The 22,309-nt window shown below is 37.3% G+C and overlaps 1 protein-coding gene across 1 annotated transcript in view; it reads left to right on the top strand.

Moving 5' to 3' along the window:
- GLCCI1 (glucocorticoid induced 1) overlaps positions 1-22,056 on the top strand; it is a 151,556-nt gene extending 129,500 nt beyond the window's left edge. Inside the window, exons 8-10 of the mRNA XM_040471591.1 lie at positions 3,494-3,704; positions 17,875-17,995; positions 19,141-22,056. Coding sequence (XP_040327525.1) covers positions 3,494-3,704; positions 17,875-17,995; positions 19,141-19,483 — 675 coding nt within the window. The 3' untranslated portion in view covers positions 19,484-22,056. The remainder of the gene's footprint in view (positions 1-3,493; positions 3,705-17,874; positions 17,996-19,140) is intronic.
- Positions 22,057-22,309: the final 253 nt, after the last annotated feature.

Genomic DNA, 22,309 nt, shown 5'->3' with positions numbered 1-22,309 from the left:
ACCATAATTTAGAAGTTCCATGTTGATGGACATTTACATTATTTTCAGTTTTTGTCATCTCAAGCAGTGCTTTAGGAAACATTGTGTACTCCTGCAAACAATTTCTAGCAGTGAAATTGCTGAGTCAAAACATTTGTATGTTTAAATTTTGATGACTATTGCTAAAATTGTCCTCCCGAAAGGTTGTGCAATTTTTTTCTTCCTAGATGTTTTATTTAAATTTTTAATTTATATTTATCATGCTATAAAGACATTTTTGGAAATTATGTCATCTCTTAGCACATCATCATTAAAATGTTTCCTTTATACGTTAAGTAACGTTTAAAAGCATTAATGTAAGGAAGTGAAATTGGTTTAATTCTTTGAAGATGAAAGAATCAGTCACATATTTGCTGATCCTTAAGAACATCAAAACAAACTGTACTAGAATATAAAACTTAATAACATAATCTCAAGAAAACAAAAACACTAATTCAAAAAGATGGGTGCATGCCTTTGCTTTCTGCAGCATTATTTAGAATAGCCTGGATATGGAAGCAACCTAAGTGTCCATTGACAGATGAAGAAGATGTGGTGTGCGTGTGTGTTTAATATATATATAATTAATCTATAAAATATATGAAAGTACATATGAATATAAATAAAACACTCACAATGGAATGTTACTCAGCCATAAAAAAGAATGAGATCTTGCCATTTGTGACGATGTGAATGGACCTAGAGAGTATTATGCTATGTGAAATAACTCAGAGACAGACAAATACCATATAATTTCACCTGTCTAAAAACAAAACAAATGAACACACAGGCCCATAAATACTAACTGGTGGTTGCCAGCGGGGAGAGGGTGAGAGGATGAGCAAAAAAGGGGAAGGGGAGTGGGAGGTATATGCTTCCAGTTACAGAATAAATAAATCACAGGGATGAAAGGTACAGTGGTTATAGTAATAGCGTTGTGTGGTGACGGGGTAAGCTACATTAGTGGTGAGCATCGCATAATGTATGGACGTGTCCATTCACTGTGTTGTACAGCTGAAACTAATGCGCATTGTATGTCAGCTATACTTAAACAGGTAAAATTTTTATACAGTTCTGCTTTTAAATAAGTTATATTCTAATTTCACAGTAGCCATTTCAGAATTACTCTAGGGTAACCTACACACTTACAGCTACAATACTAATTTTTAGAATTTTTTCGATTGATGATTAAGTGTGCCTCAAAGTTTTAATAAACAAAATGTTACCATTAGTGAGCCTGCCAATAACTAAAGAAAACTGTCCTGTTAAGTATATCAGTCTTCTAAGCTTTTATATTTTCCCATTGTTATTTTGTGTAAACAGTAAATTTTTAAAATCTGTTTTGTTCTTATAATTCTTGTACTCTCTCATAACAAAACAAAGTTGGTGAAGGAGATTGGTGTATATTACCCACTTATAGATTAAGGAATGGGAATACAGAAAGACTGTGTTTATCAAATAGGACATGAATGAAAGATAACTCAAATTCTTAATTTTTTTAATTATAGATTTATGCATCATATTTTTTTACTGCTTACCAATACTGACACTTTTATTAAAGTAACATTTTCCTTGACAGATATCTAAATTTTAAGAAATAATTCTGTCATGAAGCCCTCAAATATAATTTTGAAAATGGCCTTTCCTTATGGGTTACCCCGAGAACTTCACACATCTTATATTGCGATACAATTTTGTCCAAAAACACCTGCGCCAATGGTTCATTCTTTGTTCATTCTAACATTTACTGTAGAATTGTAATTAAAATCTAAATTTATTTAAATGAAAGAAAAAATTTTAAAGTAACATTTTCTTAGCGTTTGACCGACGAAGTTAATATTCCTTTGGGAATATTTCTTTCTTTAATTGGAAAGTTTTACTTTCTTATTTGTTTACAAAATGAACTAATATTTACATAATTGAAAATTCTCTTTATAGTAGGGTAGTCATTATCAGGATGCTATAGTTTTGGTTTAACAGCATTGTATAGATAAATGAAGTTTTTATTTCAGTAGTTAATGGTTTCAGCCTTGACTTAACTTGGTTGTTCGTTATAGAAAAATTGACACGTTTTGAATCTTGTCTAATTTTATCATACTCCATTATCCCTCTGACAGTGTTTCTAAAAACTCTGAAATGACAAAGCTCAGAGTAAAAGCAGTACATGGTAAAAATAAGTTGTAAATACACTAAGTGTGTATTTGTTCTTTTTCTTAGCATTGCAGTCTTGCCTCTATAATAACAAAATACTTTAAGTGATTAATGCATAGAATTTTACTTGTTGAGTTTACTTCGTTAGCACACAGATTAGGAAAATGGAGTAAGATTTCCTTTACAGCAGAAGCAGAGTATGGGGTGCCTGGGTGGCTCAGTCCGTTAAGCGTCCGACTTGGGCTCGGGTCGTGATCTCACGGTTCGTGAGTTCGAGCCCCGCGTCGGGCTCTGTGCTGACAGCTCAGAGCCTGGAGCCTGCCTCAGATTCTGTGTCTCCCTTTCTCTCTGCCCCTCCCTCACTCATGCTCTCTCTCTCTCTCTCTCTCGCTCTCTCGCTCGCTCGCTCTTGCTCTCGCTCTCGAAAAAAAAAAAAAGAGTAGAGAGCCCACTGTGACAGAGGCTCCCATGCCATTTAATTAGTGTGACATCAGAAGCACTAAGTTATAGGTTCTTTATTTGTAAAGACTCTGGAATAATGAACTCTAAGGTCTTTTCAGGTCTAAAACGTGTGTTTTTGTGATTTTAGTTTCATTTCTATTTAGTTTCATTTCTATTTCATTTCTATTCTTGTTTTTGCCACTCAAACCAATGCATTGGAACCAAGCAAACTTATGAATAGTGCTAGTTAGAGGGATACCAAAACAGTAGAATTGTTTTGAGTTATGTTAACATCCTTTGTTTAATAGTAATAGAATAAATCACTTTATGAGAAATTTGGGGTAATTTGTAAAGGAAATGGAAAACAGTTCTGTTCCTGATCTCTAAAAAGTTGAAATTAAGAATGGACCAATAGAAATATCTACCCCTGTGAATATGAGATTTTACTTTTCTTACTAGCAAGTCAGAGTAATTTCTTGCACAGTTTGATAACGTCATTTGACAAATGTTTGTTGGTTGTCTGCTATGTGCCAGACACCGTGGTGGGCACTAGGGATACCATGTTTAAACAAAGCCCCTACCCTTGAGGAGGATTCTGGGAAGTGCTAACCTACGAATACATACAGAGGGCTATGGAATTTGTAAAGCAATTTATCCTTAGTATTTGAGACCGAACTCCATCAGGATTTGAAATAAATTTTTCATTCGGTCAAGGCAATGTGCAGAAATCAACCTCAGATACAAGACTGGTATCTTACTCTCTGAAGAAGCAATTATGGTGAGCTAGCAGTGGAATATGAAAACAAGGACAGCGCCGTGTGCTTCTGCACGAATCAAGGGTGTGCGCTGTCGCTCACGCATGTGACGGTGGTTTCTCTTCTAGCCTTTGGAGATCCCAGACGGCCGAAGGGCCCCGCTCCCCGCTCACTACCGGAGCAGCAGCACCCGCAGCATCGACACGCAGACCCCCTCCGTGCAGGAGCGCAGCAGTAGCTGCAGCAGCCATTCTCCGTGTGTGTCTCCCTTCTGTCCCCCAGAATCCCAGGATGGGAGCCCTTGCTCCACAGAAGATTTACTCTATGATCGTGATAAAGGTGAGAATGAAATCACCCACTTAGAGGGTTTGTCGTAGGGCCTTGCTCATTCTACTTTCTTTGTCTTAGACCATTACATCACTTTTTGTTTTCTTTTGTGGGATGGGGGGATTGTAAAGGATTGGCTGATCTAGGTTTGTTCATTGGTTTCCCGTACCCCCTTCTCTGTGACTCGCACAAACATCTTCCATAAATGTGTCAGAGAAGCACAGCGCATGGTTCTGACAGTTAACGAAACCTGTAAGCTCTAAGATGGAGTGCGTACAGCTTTACATCATGTAACACGCAGGTCATTTCTTGGTGTTGTCCAGAGCTATTGATGGTTATGGTAGAGTTTATGTTTCTCGTGCCTACAGTTCGATTTTTGTAATCAGATTGACTCAGGAGGAAGTCATTCTAGATATTCTGTTGGAAGGATGGGTGTATTTTGAACCAAGTAGGTAAAGTTAAATAAGTACCTACAGGATATCAGGGGTTGTCGTGGTATATAGATGAATTACTAACGAACACTGGTAAGAGGGCAGAACCTCTGGGATTTCTTGTTACTTGTCAGGGCTCAGCTGTTTCCCCATATCTCCTGTACTTGTGTCAGGCACTTGGCCACCACTGACTCTTGCCTTGTGGTTTCTGGCCCCCTCAGACCTAGACACAGAAGGCAACAAAGATTGCCCAGGCTCCACCTTCCTAGTTACTTTCAAAGAAACACTGAACTTATTTTATGACACATGTATTGCTTCTCACCGTACAGAAATACACCATAGGTGGCAAAATTTTTAAAACCTAAAAAGGCAAAGTTTACAGTATCCTATAGGATTTTTGTGGTCCTTGCCCTGATTTGATTGCTAGTCCCCTTAATTTGTTTTATTTTGAGGTATTCTTACATTTAAATGGCCAGATTTGAAGTGCTCAGCCCAGTGAATTTTTACATATGTATGTGCTCACGAAACTACTACCTAGATCAAGATACAGAACATTTTTTAGCATCCCAGAAGGCTCCCTCAGGCCCCCTTCCCCTCTCCATCTGGAGGTAACCACTGTTGTGACTTCCATTGCCATAATTTAGTTTTTCTGTGTTAACGTATTTTACAGAAATGGAATGGTACATGTGTATTCATTCTCGTGTCTGGCTTCTTTCACTCATCATTATGCCTGACTCTCTGCTGAGATGTTAAGTAGAAGTTACTTTGGACTTTGTCTTCTGCTTTTATTTCTGTGGGTGGATCTCAGCAGTTCTCCACTTTCTTTTCACCCTTCCATTTTTGAAAAGCCTTGTGAACTCCCTTCCTCCATTAAAGGTGTATTGAAGACAGTACTTTAGGCATCTCTTTGCTTCAAGTGGGAAGTCTCCCATTTCGTAGAATGTGAGACTAGGAAGCTTATTTCACTGAGGCATCCTACTGGAGCAAACACCTTTAGTCACATCCTCACAATATTTACTATGGATGTTTCACAGTACAACAAAGAAGAAAACACCTTGCTTTTGGTGGGAGGATTTGTTTTGAAGGTAACTGGAAATTTTAAAGAATAGTAATTTGTTTGAGGCTACCCAGGTGGTAAATGGATAAAAGGGTCCATCCGATTGATTCCAAAACCTGTATTCTGTGTTCTTTCAGTAGAAAGGATAAGTGTGGTTCAGGTTGACTACTGTTGCTGTTTATTAGCACCTATAGTTGGGTTAAAATGAAAAGTAAAAACAGCAATAATAATAAAGCTAGGAAATTAATTCTAGAGTTCTGTTTTCTTCTAAGTTTAATATTGTGGATAATTGAGAGACACTGGACCGAAAAGGAAATATATTAGGAAGATGATAAGTGAGTTCCATTTTGGTTAACTGTTTGTGAGATTGCCTTTTAGGGCCTCTAAATGACAGGATGCAATGAGGCAGATAAATATATGGTTTCTGCAGTTCAGAAGAGGTACTCACTTAGATCCTCAGTTTAAAATATACACTGTTTTTACATATAACATAGAACATATGTAAGTTTAAGGTACACAGTGTAATGATTTGATATATGTGTATGTTTGCAAAATGTTTACCACATAAGGTTAGTTAACGTATACTTGACCTCACATAACTACTTTTTTGTTGTTGTTGTTATGGTGAGAACATTAAAGTTTTACTCTCATAGCAACTTTGAAGTATACAGTACAGTATTATTAACTGTAATCACCATGCTGTACCTTAGATCCCCAGAACTTATTCATCTTATAACTGAAAGTTTGTCATCTTCGCATGTCTTCCTCCCCTAGCAACCACTGTCCTACTCTCTGTTTCTGTAAGTTTGATGTTTTTAAGATTCTACATATAAGTGAGATTGTACACTATTTTTCTCTGACTTATTTCACTTACCATAATGCCCTTAAAGTCCATTCATGCTGTTGCATGAATAAGGTTTCCTGCATGGTAAGGTTTCCTTTTTCATGGCTGAATAACATTTCCTGTGTGTATGTGTGTGTGTGTGTGTGTGTGTGCATTTTCTTTATCCATTTATGGCCACTTAGGTTATTTTCATGTTTGGGCTATTACAAATAATGCTACAGTGAACATGGGAATGCAGGTGTCTCTTCAAGATACTATAATAGTCTGAATTCTGACCATTTCTTAGATAAGTTAGTCCTTTTTTCTAAGACTTTTCCTTTTTTTTTTTTTTTTTGGTGTAATTTCTTCTATGTATTTTTATTCTAACACAAATGTTTTTTTGTTTTGTTTTGTTTTTTGTGTTCCTCTTGGTGGCTTTGTTTGTTTGTTTGTTTGTTTTAAAGTAAAATGAGAACACTGGTCCGGATCATCTCTAAGGCCAACAATTTTTTTCCTAATAATTAAAAAAATATTTCTTAGTAAAACAGGGTAATAACACATACCTCTTATCATTATTTGGGTTATTAAGATATTATAGTAAAGTGCTTAGCACAACCATTGGTCCATAGTAAACAATAAATTGTGCTGGGTATGGCTAATAGTGACTTTAAAAAAAAAAAAATCTCTGTAGAAATTGTGGAATCATTTTAGACATTTTTTGTTTTCTACAAGACTATTTCAGCTTGGGAATTAAGATACTAGTTTATCAACATATTACCATAATTAGCTTTGAGCACTACTTTGTGATTAAGATCAAGCTGATGTTAGTGTTCCCTGAAAAAATTAGGTGACCTTCTATTATAATGCGAACTTTCTAGTTCTCAAATCAACTCCCCTCTTTGTGAAGAAAAAATTAAAATAACATCTGTCTCTTTTATATATGCATGTATATACATATACACACACACACACGCATGTATTTCAGAATTGAGGATGGGGGTTTATGTATTCAACTGAGTTTATACTTCTAGTTTAAGAAACATTTATTGAACATGGATGTATGTCAGATGCTCCGCTAGGGAGTAGAGAAATAGAGTTGAATAGGATGTGATAATCTGTTTTTAAGAAACTTATAGTGTAATATGGGATAATAGTAATGTAAACAAATAATACACTAGTATACAAGAACATTCAGAATACTGAAGATACAAAAGAGGGAGTTGTTAGTTTTACAGTTTATGATGTCAGTTAAACTATAGAGTAGTCTCTGACTCATTACTTCTTTGTGTACAGTCCAAATTTTGTTTTTTAAGATACTGATTCCATCTTATAATATGCATTTTCTGCAATAAAGCATAAATTAGTCTTTGATTTCCAGTAAAGAAAAAAAAATGGAAGCTATAGATTTTGAATAGGTTTTATTATTAACTATGAAAACAGAATTGGTACTGTAATTTTGTAGTCAACTAGAATATATTGAGAGTACCTACATATTCTGCACTTACTGTAGAGAATTCGTTCTGTGATAGAATAGTTAGTTCAGACATTGTTAGGCACCTGGAAAGGCATACTCAAGAAAGGAGAGGGAGAGCCATTGTGAATACATGGGCTCATGAGAGATGTGCTGGTGAGCTGATTATTTTTCTAAGACTCATCTGTGGCATACTTATCCTTTTCCTGATTTTGCTAACATTGTTTCTTCCTATTCCTAACATATGTTCTTTTCTATGAGCCATGTATCATTTGAGACCTATAAAATAATTTTAGTGGATTATTAGTATATTGGGTTTTTCTTTGGCTATTTCGACTGCAGTGCCATGACAAAAACACTTAAAGGTCCAGCCATTAAGAAACTATTTTCAGGTTTGAGGTGGGGTTTTTTGTTTGTTTGTTTTTTTCTTTTTTTTGCTAGGTTTTTCCAGTGACCTGAAGACTGAACGCAGCCTGGTCACATGTCTAAAGTTGTCAGGCTAATTAGCCTAATAACCGCCATGGTTCCTACTGTGTGGAGAATGTCTCATCTTGACATCCTCAGAACATACCCGAAGAGTTAGGCTAAGTTTCTTTCACCTTATCATGCCCAAAATGCAAGGGAGATAAATAGTGATTTATATAATACAGATGGCAGCATCAAAACACGCTGTTAGCAGCTCTGCCTGCATTCTTTGCTGTTAGCCAAACCGGTGCTGGGCAAGCCACAGAATCGAGACTTCAGTCTGCCACTTACAGTTGATCTTTGGCACAATTCGCGTAGGCAGTTGTTATAAAATTCTGCAATTTTGCAAGATATTGTGGAAACATTGATTATTCTAATCATAAAGTCAGCTGAACCATTCTCCTCGGGCCAAGTATGGAGAGTTCAATTCCAAGAGTCCACAAATTGGTTCCTTGGAACTTAAACTGTACTTTCCCACAAGAACAACGTATGTTATGTGGATGGAGTTTCCCAGGGCCAATGCATAGAAGCCTATTTACCTCTTACTGTGATTAACTCATAAATATTAATAATCCTGAACTTTGGGGGTTAGGACTGAGCAGGCCTTAGTTGTAGGAGAGAAAAAAATAAAGTATTATCTTGTCTTTTCCGGGTTCAGAGCTGACACTAGTCAGACTTTTGAAAGAGACTCTTTTTGACATCATCTTATTCCTTCCTACACACATTTTAATTCTATTTGCGTTTATGTCTAGGGCTGTATTGCTTAACCTTCTTCAACCTTTGCCCTTAACATACTTAAATGCTCTATCTTCTAGAGAGCTTAATCAGCTGAGATTTTGTGGTACATTTCTTTTCATGTTTTATATTGTTAAATAGGTTGGATATACGGCTTTTAGCGACTGCATCTTAAAATCACTGCTTCTGATCCTGAGTCTGTTTCTCTATCAAAAGATTATCTCCACATAGTTCTAGGATCCCTTGTTACCCTAGAAGAACCTCTTTTGGTAAAATGACCAGGAGTATAGAGCTACAACACAAGGATTATTCCATAGGCTAACACTGACCTGTTCTAGAATCCTGTCCCTAATGTCATTTTCCCTGTTTCTCTTTTTCAAGGTAACATGTAGAATCTTATATATTCCCATTGACAGCACATAAGAAGCATCTAGTAAATGCCTTTTTCCCCTCTTTAGGAAAATGTTCACAATCATACTGATGGCAGATGCTGTGCTAGCCCTCTGTGGATGAGTTACTATTTATAGTTGAAAACTAAGTAATAAGTATACATCTCCATTCTAGCAGTTACAACCCAGAGTCTAGAATAGAAGCAAACCAAAATTTATTAACAAACGTGCATATATGTTTCACTTAATCTCCTGTTATCTATTTACCAGAATACAAGCTCCAGCAGGAGCAGATAACTTTATTTTACTCATTGCTTTATCCTCAGCATAGAGTAGTGCCTATCATAGAGTAGTGCTTAGTGGAGACTTCTTCAGGTATTCCTTTAAGGCCTGTCTTTATGGTATGTCCATTTTTTAAGGATATATTTTCTAGCTGTGTTGAACATCAGTATCTTTTTTTTAGGCTGTTAAATTATATGTATGAGGCCTTTGAATGTTCGGGAAGAGTGTGATAATGTTCCCCTCCCCGATCACCACCAAAAAAAAAAAAAAGACAGTACAGAGAACTAAACAACTAAGATTATGCTAATTTAGTGATAAGGCCTTTGGTGGGGAAGAAACCATAAAGTCCAAATTCCCTTTTGAAATTCAGGGAAAGGAAGTAACTGCTAAAATCCATATCATCTTCCATTCTGATCATGACTGGGCAGAAAATAGGGTATCAACTAGGCCTGTTGATACCCCCAAAAGGGGATCTGTTCATTTTTTTCTCCCTGTTATCTTCTGTGTTCCTCTAGGAAAAATACCAACACATAGAGGCCATTGCTTACACTGGGTCTCTTGTGACACTGACAAAAGTCAGGCCCAATAAAGCTTTCAGATTTTAATTAGAATTCAGATTACCTGAGCTTTCAGACTTTAATTAGAAGCATGGGATGTTAGATTGGAAGGAACTTGATCATCATCTTGTCTCCTCCTCCTGTCTCCAGCAAGGACACTACAGTTGAGACAGATCAAAACCTAGCAAGACAGGGAGCCTAACGGTAATGAGCTCTGACTCTGGTGCAGCCTGGTTGAATCCCAGCTCTGCCACTTAGTAATTATGTGTCCTTGGGCAAGCTACTCAACCTCTCTTGTATCTCAATTTCTTAATCTGTTAATTACAGATAATGATGGTACCTGCCTCCTAGGATTGTTAATAGTGATTAAATGTACTCAGGTGATTTTACCTTTGTCATCTCCTATAATGTTACCACAATCCTGTGAGTAGGGAGGAACATTATTATTTTAAGAAAGGGGAAGCTGAGGCTTAGAAAATAAAGTAACTTTCCTAAATTCTTTGTAGTCCAGATGACAACAAAGCTCTTCTTTACAAACCTCATACTACTACTTGCTGCCTCTTTTGCAGGAGGAATAGCCTTATATGGGCAATCAGCTGTGAAAGGGCCTGGTGTGTGGAGAACAGTAAGAAACTGTGTGGCTAGAGCACAGAGGTGAATGGTGGCGAGCAGAAGCAGTGAGAGTAGAGAGGTAGAAAGGCCGGCATTTCATAAGGGGCCTTGTAGGCCTTGCTCAGAGAAATGAAGGACCAGGTAAAGATCTTTGTCAGCTAAAGGACACGACCAGATTTATCTTTAAGGGCTACAGCACAGGTGGAAGTACAGAAGTGGAGAGAGAGCAGGAGGACCAGATAAGGTAATTTTTGGCAGTCTAGTCCCGTGGTCTCCAAATTTGATTTCTCACATGTCCTTTGCAGCAATTTTTGATCTATACCATTAATATAAGTTCATATATTTCTAAGTTATGTATGTACTTAATTCGATCCACAAACTAAATATGTATTAGTAAAGCATACTTTCTTATTTTTAAGGGTAAAAAGTGTGTGTAAATGTTCTAAAAATCTTGCATGTCAGCACATTGTTTTATGCCTCTCAGTTGGGAAACCACAGGGGCAGGGGAGAGAGATTGAGGGGGTGCAGAGATGTTGGAGGAGAGGGACTAAAGAGGAGTCTGCAGCATCTGGTGGCTGATAGATGGACGAGGTCAGGGAGGATAAAGGCCAAGTTCTATCAGAGTTCTAATTTGGGAGATGGAGAAGGTAGATTATTACCATTAGTAATTAGGCAGTGAGTATCAAAGAAGGAACAAGCTTTAAGGTGGAAACAGTGATAAGTTTAAGATTCCATGTTGGTTAGTGCCTAAAGACACTATAATACCATTTTTCCTTAGCAAGAATTGGGGGTAGAAAGTAAATACCAAGATTTCCCTAATACGTTAAGACAGCATTTGTAGCATTTTTCTTTGCCACCTTCTATTTTGCACATAGTTAAGTGCTCAGCAAATATTTAAGTGAGCATTTAAAATTACGGTGAAACTTTGGGGTGCCTGGGTGGCTCAGTTGGTTAAGCATCTGATTTCGGCTCAGGGCATGATCTCATGGTTCGTGAGTTCGAGCCCCATGTCAGGCTCTGTGCTGACAGCTCGGAGCCTGGAGCCTGCTTCAGATTCTGCCCTCTCTCTCTCTCTCTCTCTGCCCTCCCCTGTTCATATGCTCGCTTTCTCTCAAAGATAAGTAAACATTAAAAAATTTTTTTTAATTACAGTGAAACTTTTATTACAAGTGTTTATTTTTCCTCATTAGGATACTTCAGGAGTAGTTTAATATGAATAGTGTGTTTTAAAATGTTTTTTGAAAACTGATGTCCCTGGAAATATTTCTATTTAAAAAGCTCAAGAATATAAAATCTAAGATGGGGAACACCTGGGTGGCTCAGTCAGTTAAGCATCCAACTCTTGATCTCAGCTCGGGTCTTGATTGCCGGGTCAGGAGTTTAAGCCCCGTGTTGGACTCTGAGCTGGGTGTGAAGTCTACTTTAAAAAAATGAACAAAAAAGATTGTATCAGAATGATTTTCCTGAGATCCTTAATTACATTACTTTTCAAGATATAAAATATTCTCTGTAAACTGAAATTTTTCTGTGTGAGCATTGTGATGTATATGTATAAGAGGCTGGATTTTAGTCTATAAACTGGTTTGAAGACTGTCTTCAGTAAAGTGATTTGCTTTCATTTTGAACTGCAAGGTCAGATAGTCAAATTCAGAGTGACTAGTTAGCATATCAATGACTCCAAGTCACATTAGGAGATAATAATAAAGTGTGCCATTCTGCATATCAAGATTATGTTTGTGGAAGAAGAATTGTACTTATTGTGAGTACACAAAAATAAAGGAACAGCTATGATTGTTTACTTAATTTTTAAATTGATATCAATTCAATGAATACTTAGGGAACGATGTGATTAGAACACTTGCCCACATATGACAAATATTTGATTAATGGACCAAACATTTGGAATGTAAGTTAAGCCCATTATTCAAAACACAATCTTAATTTGAAATAAAGTTCAAAAATATAAGTAGCGAAAGTTCTGATGGTCATTATTCCTCCTTACCCTTTGTTGAATGCCAGTCTGAGGAAGATCTTAGCTGTGGTTGATGACTTGTTTTATTAAAATTCTGTAACCTTCTCATAAAAGGTTGACTTTGAAGTTATAGGGGAACCTTACAGACTGTTTGTAAAAGCCAAAATTTCTCCTTACTTGTCCCCAGTTTGGTCTTGGAGTTAACTGAACTCCTTTTCAATACAGTCAGTAATCACAAACAACTGGTTCCAAATTGTTTGTTGCCAAGAAAGGCTATATAGTTTTATGTTTCTCCCAGTTTCATTAGGCCATCAAACCACACTACAGCTGATAATTTCATTTCCTGAAGCAAAAGAAGTAATTTTAATGCTAGAGTAGTAATTGTTTAGGTCCTATTTAGTCAATCATATTTCTAACCTAACTCATCATTGGCTTTTAATTACACTCCTCATATGTCATTGAGTATAGTTTTGGTTGAACTCTACCCTCACTTACCCAGCCTCTTACCTCTGCTGTGAAGACAGAATTACATTCTACTGGTTAGGTCTTTGTAGAGGAATCTGTAGAATCTATGCTTTAGCCATTGATTTTAATTTCAGGATGATAGATTATATGCTAAAGGATGACTTTATGAACTGGCAGGGTTTATGCTAGGCAGTCTAAACTGGGGAATCTGGTACTCCAAATATCACCCTGCCTTGCTCTCAGACACAAAAATCTCCTCTTTTTAAGTACCTGAATAGAAGTAGAATGTGCAGATCTATTAAAAATTATTTTCTGTTCCCCTCTTCTGCCAAGAGAAAGTAGAATAGGCACTTAATTTCTGAATGGTTCACCTTCTTACATTTGCAAACAGGGAAGGGTATGTTCTTTCTGCTATTATGGTCATATTCAGACCATATGATTCAGGCACTGTCCTAATTCTTTTCGCACACATTTTTCATAGCTATCCTATCAGTAATTAGTCCCATTTTGCAGATCAAAAAAGGGATCAAATTTTTCCTAGGTCATGGTGTTAGGCCTGATAGAAGTCAGGCAGCCTGACTCCAGACCAGTGCTTTGACCTTTTCATGATTGGGTCTCAAATTTGGCTCTGCTGTAAAAATATTTGGGGGCTTTCCAAAAAAAAAAGAAAGAAAGAAAGAAAGAAAGAAAGAAAGAAAGCAAGCAAGCAAGCAAGCAAGCAAGCAAGCAAGCAATGAGGCACCATGTGCTGGGGAAGAGCCCCAGACTAACTAAATCAGAATATCTTAGGGATGAGGTCTGGACAGTGGTATTTATTGATATTTTTGAAACATCTGATGAGTCTAATGTGAAACCAAAGTTAAGGACTACTTACTGTGCTATTACATTACTTGTTTTATTACTAATTTCTCTTAATTTGATAGTGATCTGATAGTAAGAGATAAAGCACATCTAAAGACTTAAGACTAATAAGAACCATGGCAAAGATTTTACATACCTACCCACAGAATGTCTTAACTGTATAATATCATTTTTTATACTGGAATTGTGGGCCATACTTAATATACCAGAGATAATGAGGGCCATATATAAGGAGAGATTCAGAAAACTCTTAAACAATAAAAGTACATGTAGTTTTTTTTTTAACATTTATTTATTTAATGTTAAATAAATTTAACATTTATAAACATTATAACATTAATAAAGAGGGAAACACAGAATCCGAAACAGGCTCCAGGCTGTGAGCTGTCAGCACACAGCCCGATGCGGGGCTCGAACTCACGGATCGTGAGATCATGACCTGAGCCGAAGTCGGATGCCTAACCGACCGAGCCACTCAGGTGCCCCAAAGTACATGTAGTTTTAAAAATATTGTTTTTGTATGTAAAAGCCAATTTTCTCTTTCTCCCCAAATATTAAAAATATTCGACAACCTACTTATATTTTAATGGTAAATATGGTACACATGTATAAGTTTTCCCAAACCAGTAAAAGGTTTCCATACTACTAATTTCCAGAGTTGGGTGATTCTTTATAAAGATAGATGAGACTGTTAAAATACAGACAAATATGTAAATAATCATATTTTTACATTTAGTTGTATTAATTGACATTGGCTATAAGAATATAAAGTTACACTTAATGAGAACTACAGGTCTAGTTATTTCTTACTGAGGGATGACAGAATGTGAAAATTTATCATGCTTGTGAACAGAAGTGATTGAATTAAGATCATGAAACTCTCATCTTGAATCTCCTGAGCAAGTGTGTTTACCTCACATTTGTAATGTTCTGTTACTGAAATGTGTTTATTAAATTTGGCACAGAGTTCTAAACGAATCAGCTAGACCCCAAGTCTGGAATGGGTAGAATAGGTTGTTCATGTGGGTTGGTTTTAAATCATGCCATTTTGTGAAGCAAAAAAATACTTGTTAGAACCATTAAGAAAGTCACAGAATTTTCGAGTTAGGAGTGATAATTTCTTTAGTTATATAGAAACTCAGAAAGGCAGTTGTGTTTAAGGTTTTACAACTAGTGACAGAACTGAGACCTCAGACCACGGGTCTCCATTTCCTGTTCCTCTTTGCTGTCTACCAGATCATATACTCACCTGAGGGGAAAAAAAAACAAAACTCCAGATTGAACAAATCTGTTAATAGTTTCAATTTTTGGGAGTACCTGAGTGGTTCAGTCAGTTAAACGTCCAACTTTAGCTCAGGTTCTGATCTCACAGCTTGTGAGTTTGAGCCCCACGTCAGGCTCTGTGCTGACAGCTTGAAGCCTGGAGCCTGCTTCGGATTCTGTGTCTCCCTCTCTCTCTGCCCCTCCTCCCAGCCCCTCCCCCCCCACTCTGTCTCTCTCTGTGTCTCAAAAATGCATAAACATTAAAAAAAATTTTTTTTCTAAATAGTTTTAATTCTCCTTTCAAGCTTTATTTTTCCAGACCACCAAAAATTCAAATAAATGTTATATGTATAGTTCAACAGCAACAACAAAAAAACCTCAACTTTTTAATTGAAAAGGCAAGGAGATATAATAGTACCAAATATGATCTATTCTAGGATAGCAATATATTTATTTATTTTTTGTTTAACATTAGCCACCCCTTCTCCCCTAAACTAGAACAAGAATGTTTAAGTGGGGCGCCTGGGTGGCTCAGTCAGTTAAGTGTCCCACTCTTGGTTTCGGCTCAGGTCATGAACTCACGCTTCGTAAGTTCAAGCTCTGTGTAAGGCTCTGTGCTGCCAGTGCAGAGCCTGCTTGGGATTCTCTCTCTCTCTGTCCCTCCCTCCCTCTCTCTCTCAAAATAAATAAGTAAACTTTAAAAAAACTATTTTAAAAAAAGAATGTTTAAGTAGGTAAAGCTAAAACTATAAGCTTCTGAAATTTAAAAAAAAAATTAGGAATAAAACTATTTAATTTATTGTAAATTGTTAATAGGAAGATAATCAGTTTTATACATTGTCCAGCTCCTGTCTAGCTTTCAATTCTGGGAATGTCCCTTGAAGTCATTAATAAAGTCATGAGAGAAATCAAGCAGCAGACCTGGTGATGTAGTAAGCAGTAGAGCCCAAAAGACTGTAGCAGTGGCCGAGGTGACTTTTCTTACATGCTGATGGGGTGAGTCCTTGACTGCTGACATGGCCACACTCCCGCTGACAGCAAGAAAAAGTCTTCTCACAACCATGAGAGCCCAGGGTTTCAGGCCATTTGTGCCCTCCTTGGAGAATACCATCACCAGCAAGAACCTCCACGGAGACATCACATACCATCTCCACAGGGCTGCTTGCTGCCTGGATAATAAAGCAGGGTCAGGCTGTGTTTTTGTATTACACCAAGCTCAAGGTCTCGTTCTCACCACTTTTTGATTGTAGACCAATCTTTCTGGTCTTGCCCAGCTCAAGTAGAGGGCAGCAAACTCAGACTCTAGCCAGGTTAATGAGGTTTTGCATTCACCTAAGAAAGAAAATTATATCCTTCCTCCTGCCTTCCATTTGTTTAAATACTATAAGATGAGTATCGACTCTGAGAAAAATCTTTAAATCTGAATGACATGTGAAGAAACGGAACTTAATTCTAAGACCTAATTCCTTCCAACAGATAGTGTGTAATCTGCAGGAACATATGTAACAGTAGTGATGGAGAAGGGGTGGTTTTCTAAGGTTTCCCAATTGTGTGGCCTTTTTATTTTGTAGGGAATGATTTCCCAGCCTGAGATACAGCCATATGCAAATATAAGCACACATCTCCATTTCCAAGACTAACCTAGGTGCTCTTTGACTCACTTACCAAATACAACTAAGTGTGCCTCAAGAGTCTACTAAACATGTATTATAGTTCATTAATGATGATGAAAACATCCCTGTTACCCAGATTCTGAATGTGGTGCTGTGTTCTGTAGCCTAATCCAAAGCAACTTATCAAAATTGTGACAACCTTAATTATGACACCACAGCCATCTTTCAAAATATACATGAAAATAATACATCTCAATAGATCATGTGCTTCATATTTTAGCAGTGAGAATTGGTTTGCATTAAGTCAGAATTTGTTTAAATGGGACTATTGTATTTATACAGGTACATTACTGACTTTACAACTTGGCATCTTACAAAGATAATGACACATTTTGGTGGATTTGATTTTCCAAAATCCTTTGCCAGGTAGGAAAGGGAGAAATTACATATAGGTTTTATGACTTTTCATGAATAGACCATTTCTTTTTTTGGTCAAAAATATGAAGAAAACATATTAGGTAGAGATGCTTTTAGATTCCTCATGCTTCTAATAGCAAAAATACAAACTGCTGGAAAAACTATTTTATGTAGACATTTTCAAGGCAAATTTCTGAGTAAATTCCATTTTTCATGATGGGCTGAGGGAAAATGATATTATGTGTTACAAACCTGTTTTTTTCCCCCTGTATACATCTGTTCATGGTATAATGAAAGTAAAAGTAATATTTCTGCTAAGAAACTTTGTAATAAAGATTATTCCACATGCTAAAATTTTTAATTAAACCGGTTGGACAGTGAGAAAACCTAGAGAACCCTGTGTTATAACCTCTTATATTTCTTTTGCATGATTTATATATATCGCCCCATTCATCTACATTTTGAAATACATACTGCTGTAATTGTTTTCAAGATGATAGCGCTGCTTTATTCAAAATGCAGTTTCTGGATCGAAATATCCTCCTTTTATTTTCTGTGGTATGGCAGATAACTGTTGCATCGCATCTTTTATTTCTAAGAAATGTACTACACAAGGGTGTTAGTAATAGCTCTGCAAAAAAGGAAGCTCTGTGGTGGAAGCAGAGGGGCCATAGTGGATAAACTGTGCAAAAGGCTGCTTGTTTGGAAATCAAATTTAATTTAAAAGAGCTTTCAATCACTAGTTAATATAACTGCTTTAAATTTACAGACAGTGGGAGTAGCTCACCGTTACCCAAGTACGCTTCATCTCCCAAACCAAACAACAGCTACATGTTCAAACGGGAGCCCCCAGAGGGATGTGAGCGAGTGAAGGTCTTTGAGGAAATGGCGTAAGTAATGTCTTTTCTATCAGCTGGGATCTGCAAAGCTGTAAAGCTTTTTTTTACTGAGACCAGTTGATTACAGATGAATCAACTACTCCATCCAGCTGATAACGTGTCTCAAAACCAAATTATAAGAAGAAAATTGAATAAGCAGAAGGGATCTTAGTGTAGCATTGGAGTCTGTATGCTGGAAATACATAAACTTAATACAGAAACTTGGAAATTCATCCTTACTACCTAAAATATCTATTTTTGATCACTAAGAATTTTCCTCTCAAAACCTCTGTTGATTTAGATGGCTAACAAGGAGTTTAGCGGCAAATATCCATGTGTGGCTGGCCTTACGATAGTGATGCCCCAAACCAGAAGGAAACTAACATGTCTCCCTATAGACGCTATCTAGCATGTGTATTCATTTAATGGAGACAGTTTTTTTTTTCTTTTTGAATGTTCAGTACGCATTAAATTAGAAATTAAAGAAGAGGTTCATGCTGTGAATACTTGGCAGAGTAGCTCAAAAAAAAAAAAAAGACTCTGTGGCTCTTAGACTCACTCATCCCTTTGTCCCAGTGCAAGTGCCTGGGGAAGGCTGCTGTACTCTTGCAACCTGGAAGGGGACAGAGACTGGTCTTGCAGGAGTTGATGGCTAAGTTCTGGGAGTAGGAGGGGAGGAAAGGCTTCAGGACCCTGCTCCGCTGGGCTGTGACCGGCTCTTTGAGAAATTTTCTGATCTGTTGGTAGATGTGTAGCAATGCAGAAAAAGGAGGAAATGCTTAAAACCAAATATAGGATTAGGTCATCCCTCTCCCATTGCACTTTTTCTTAACAGAAAAGGTCATTCTAACCTTGCATAATCTTCAGCTATAACATAGGAGGTTTTTCCATCTTCCTAAATGATTGAAAGCAAACTAATGATCTTAGAAAAAATTTGCCCAGTCCTTTTGAAGATCCTTTGGTGTCAAAATTCACTCAGTGCTGTGCACATCCGTAGTCTGCCAGCTGACTTGTGCTATGGAAGATGTTTACCCCTCTGTGTACACTTAACTCATTCCCTGCCATTTGCATTGTAGCTGTTGTAGAGAACTCCAGCTAAGTGAGAAAGTTTGGAAGTTGTTAGTGATTATAAATGTCATTTTGTCTTATGGTTTTAGGTCTCGTCAGCCTATCTCAGCCCCTCTCTTTTCATGTCCTGACAAAAACAAGGTTAATTTCATCCCAACCGGATCAGCTTTCTGTCCTGTAAAACTTCTAGGCCCTCTCTTACCTGCCTCCGACCTGATGCTCAAGAACTCTCCTAACTCTGGCCAGAGCTCGGCTCTGGCCACTCTGACCGTCGAGCAGCTCTCCTCCCGGGTTTCCTTTACATCCCTTACTGACGACACCAGCTCCGTGGGCGCCACGGAGGCCTCCGTCCAACAGCCGTCCCAGCAGCAGCTCCTGCAGGAACTGCAGGGTGAGGAACACATCTCTGCTCAGAACTATGTGATCATCTAAAGTGAAGGGGGAGCTGGCCTCTACCCTACCTTCATGGATTAGGAACTAGACCTCAGACATCTTATCTGCATGGAGTGACAAACTTTTTGAACACCACCACCACCAACAGAATACTTATCAGCATCATAAAGTATCTCTTGACACTGATCTTGGCAGGGACGGAACTCCTATTCAGCAGTTTTTGTGGAAAGCAGTAATGCTTGCAAAATGTGTGTGTCATTCAGCATTTTAAGTGGAGACTATGCATTTCATAGTATGTTTGACAGAGTAGTAGTGTGTCCTGTGTTTTGTTCCAAATTCTTCAGTATAAATAAGCTCTATATCAAAAAGTTGCCTGTCTAAATAGAAAAATGTCTTGCTGTGTTTTGTCCTATGGAAAATACTGTACTTCAGGATTATGTTTACAATTGATCCAGGTGTTTGTTTCTAACTTCTGTAATACATACAATGCAAAAAAATAAATAAATAAATGGCCACAACAGTTGCACAGTGCCCACCCTATGGCCTAGCTTCAGGTACTTCAGTTGAAGTCTAAACTCAGGTAACTTGGAATGTATATCATATTGGGATATTAAATATTTCACAGCTAAAAAGCTAAAGAGGGAACATCACTCTTTTGCCTTTCCTTATTTTCTGCATTTCCCTTTCCTCATTACATTCCACATTCTTAGAATAAGAAGTGCATTCAACCCTAGGAGAACAATAATCCTGGACATGGGTGAACATGAGGAGAACCAGCAAATCTGTGGTGTCTGACATCACTTTTGTCATGCGGTTACAAGTAACACAACTGTTGAATCCACTGTTTCAACATGTGTAGATGTGGCTTTTTTTTTTTTTTTAAACAAGTTCAGGTGTTGCTCAGTTAATGACTGTTCTAATGTTGCAAATAAAGCGTCTGATACCAGGCTGTATGTAAACATTCCAATTGTGTGTAATGGGATTTAAAAACAAGAAAGTATAGGTTTGATTTCCAAACAAGTGAACTTCCCCAGGGGATGGTGGAGATTTCTTGTTTATGTTGCCCATCAGGGTCATGAAATGCCATTGTTTTAGCTAAAGGCATATTAGTGTTCAGTTTCACTTTTGGAAATGCTTTAATTTGCAGGTTGAAAAATGACACGCTTTTGGTTAATTGTTTTCCTCAAGCACTTGAGGTGTGCGAGTCACATTTGTGTGGAGAGAGAGCATGCGGGTCTCAGATGCTGTGCACATTAGGAAGCAGGTTCTTTGGTGACTTACATGGCGGTCACTCACAGCTGCCTCATTGCGTCTCTCCTCACAATATCATGGATAGTTCTGGTAGTATTTTGGATGTGCAAAGTAAAGCCTATACCCAAGTAAGCAGTCTTGAACTCACAGACTTGACCCGAATTCTCAACAGTGTGAAGAGAGCCCTAGATACTCTTGAGTGGTCAGTGGAAGAGCCCAGCTCTCAGACTTTGTTTTCTGCGGCGCAAAGAGAGTATCCTAAAGCAGAGGGAGGTTTTTGTATTTTTATTCCATTCTTCAGTTCAGTAAAACACAGAGTTGTTTCATCTGTACCTACTACAGTATATGGCACAGTTTTCTTAACAGTTAGGGGAATAGGTGCCTACAGTTATAGGAACGTTTCAGTTCCTTTCAGTCATTCCTCGGGATTTCTTTGTTTTATTTCCTAAGGAGGGTGAAGAAAGAAGAAGTGATAAAGAAGAAAGCAACACCATTGATTTTTTTTTTTTTTTTTTTTAGAAATGGTATATATATATATGTATATGTGTGTGTGTGTATGTATTTTGTGTATTATTTTTTCATGATTCCAATTATCTTCTTTCCACCAAAGTTTGCAGTAATATTCTCTCCTGAAGGTGCATTCTGGCTCCTTTAAATTAGTCAGTGTTATATTGTAGGAGACTGTCATGGAAAAGGACTCAGTTTACTTTTGCCATTTTCACAGGGGAACCTTTTAAAACAATCTCTTCAGCAGCAGACACCTTTAACCCTAATAATCTCAGGCCTTGATGAAAATACTATATTTTGTAGATTATGGTTAAAGGGAGAAAATTATTCTGTAAGATAAATATGAGCTCCATTAACTTCTGATATCTGGTTTAGCATTACATAATGTATTGATCTTATGCTCTGCTTTTGTCCAAATAAGATGCAATAGTATCAATATCAATTTCTGAAAGATGGACTGAATGCTTTTTGGTGATGAAATCTGATGTACGATATTTATAGTGACATGTGCTTTTATTTTCTCATGAGAAACTAAATATTAATTGTGTTGTACATTTGTTCTTAGCATATATTAAAGTTCCGAACCAAATGTGTTAAAGCTTATGCTTTGCCATGTAAATTTCCCAGAAGTTGTTGAGCTCAAATGTATCCTACATCCAGCTGTAGAAATTTGTCAGAAATTGTTTAAATTTTGTACATAGTTGTACTGTTTAATTCTAGCCACTGCGCTGAACAGTATTCGAGTTACCATACAATATGGCTTTACACAAGGAAATGTGTGGCTTTTGTTTTGTATTTTTTCAGTATAGAAGTTCCTGTGTCTTATTTAAATAAAGTTATTAGTAAAACCAGAATAGTTCACCTATGTTTTTTGGAAAGATTTGTTCGTAAGCACCTTGCCCAACAGAGATACACTTAGGTCAGGGTGATGGCAGTATCTGGTGCTCACTGAATTCCTGACCTGTATCTCTGGTGCTGGAGGGACTCTGACCGGATCAGATTTCCACAGCCTGGTTTCCTCTTGACATGTCATTTACACACTTTCCATCACACAGTAAGAAGCTGGATGTCTAAAGTTCCAAGTCTTTGTACCGCTCCCAACTGTGT

The sequence above is a fragment of the Herpailurus yagouaroundi genome, unplaced genomic scaffold (genome assembly GCF_014898765.1).
Source record: "Herpailurus yagouaroundi ecotype Mexico unplaced genomic scaffold, PumYag 100, whole genome shotgun sequence".
In the NCBI taxonomy this organism is placed as follows: Eukaryota; Metazoa; Chordata; class Mammalia; order Carnivora; family Felidae; genus Herpailurus; species Herpailurus yagouaroundi.
The sequence above is the reverse complement of the archived record's forward strand: the minus strand, read 5'-3'. Positions and strand labels throughout refer to the sequence as shown.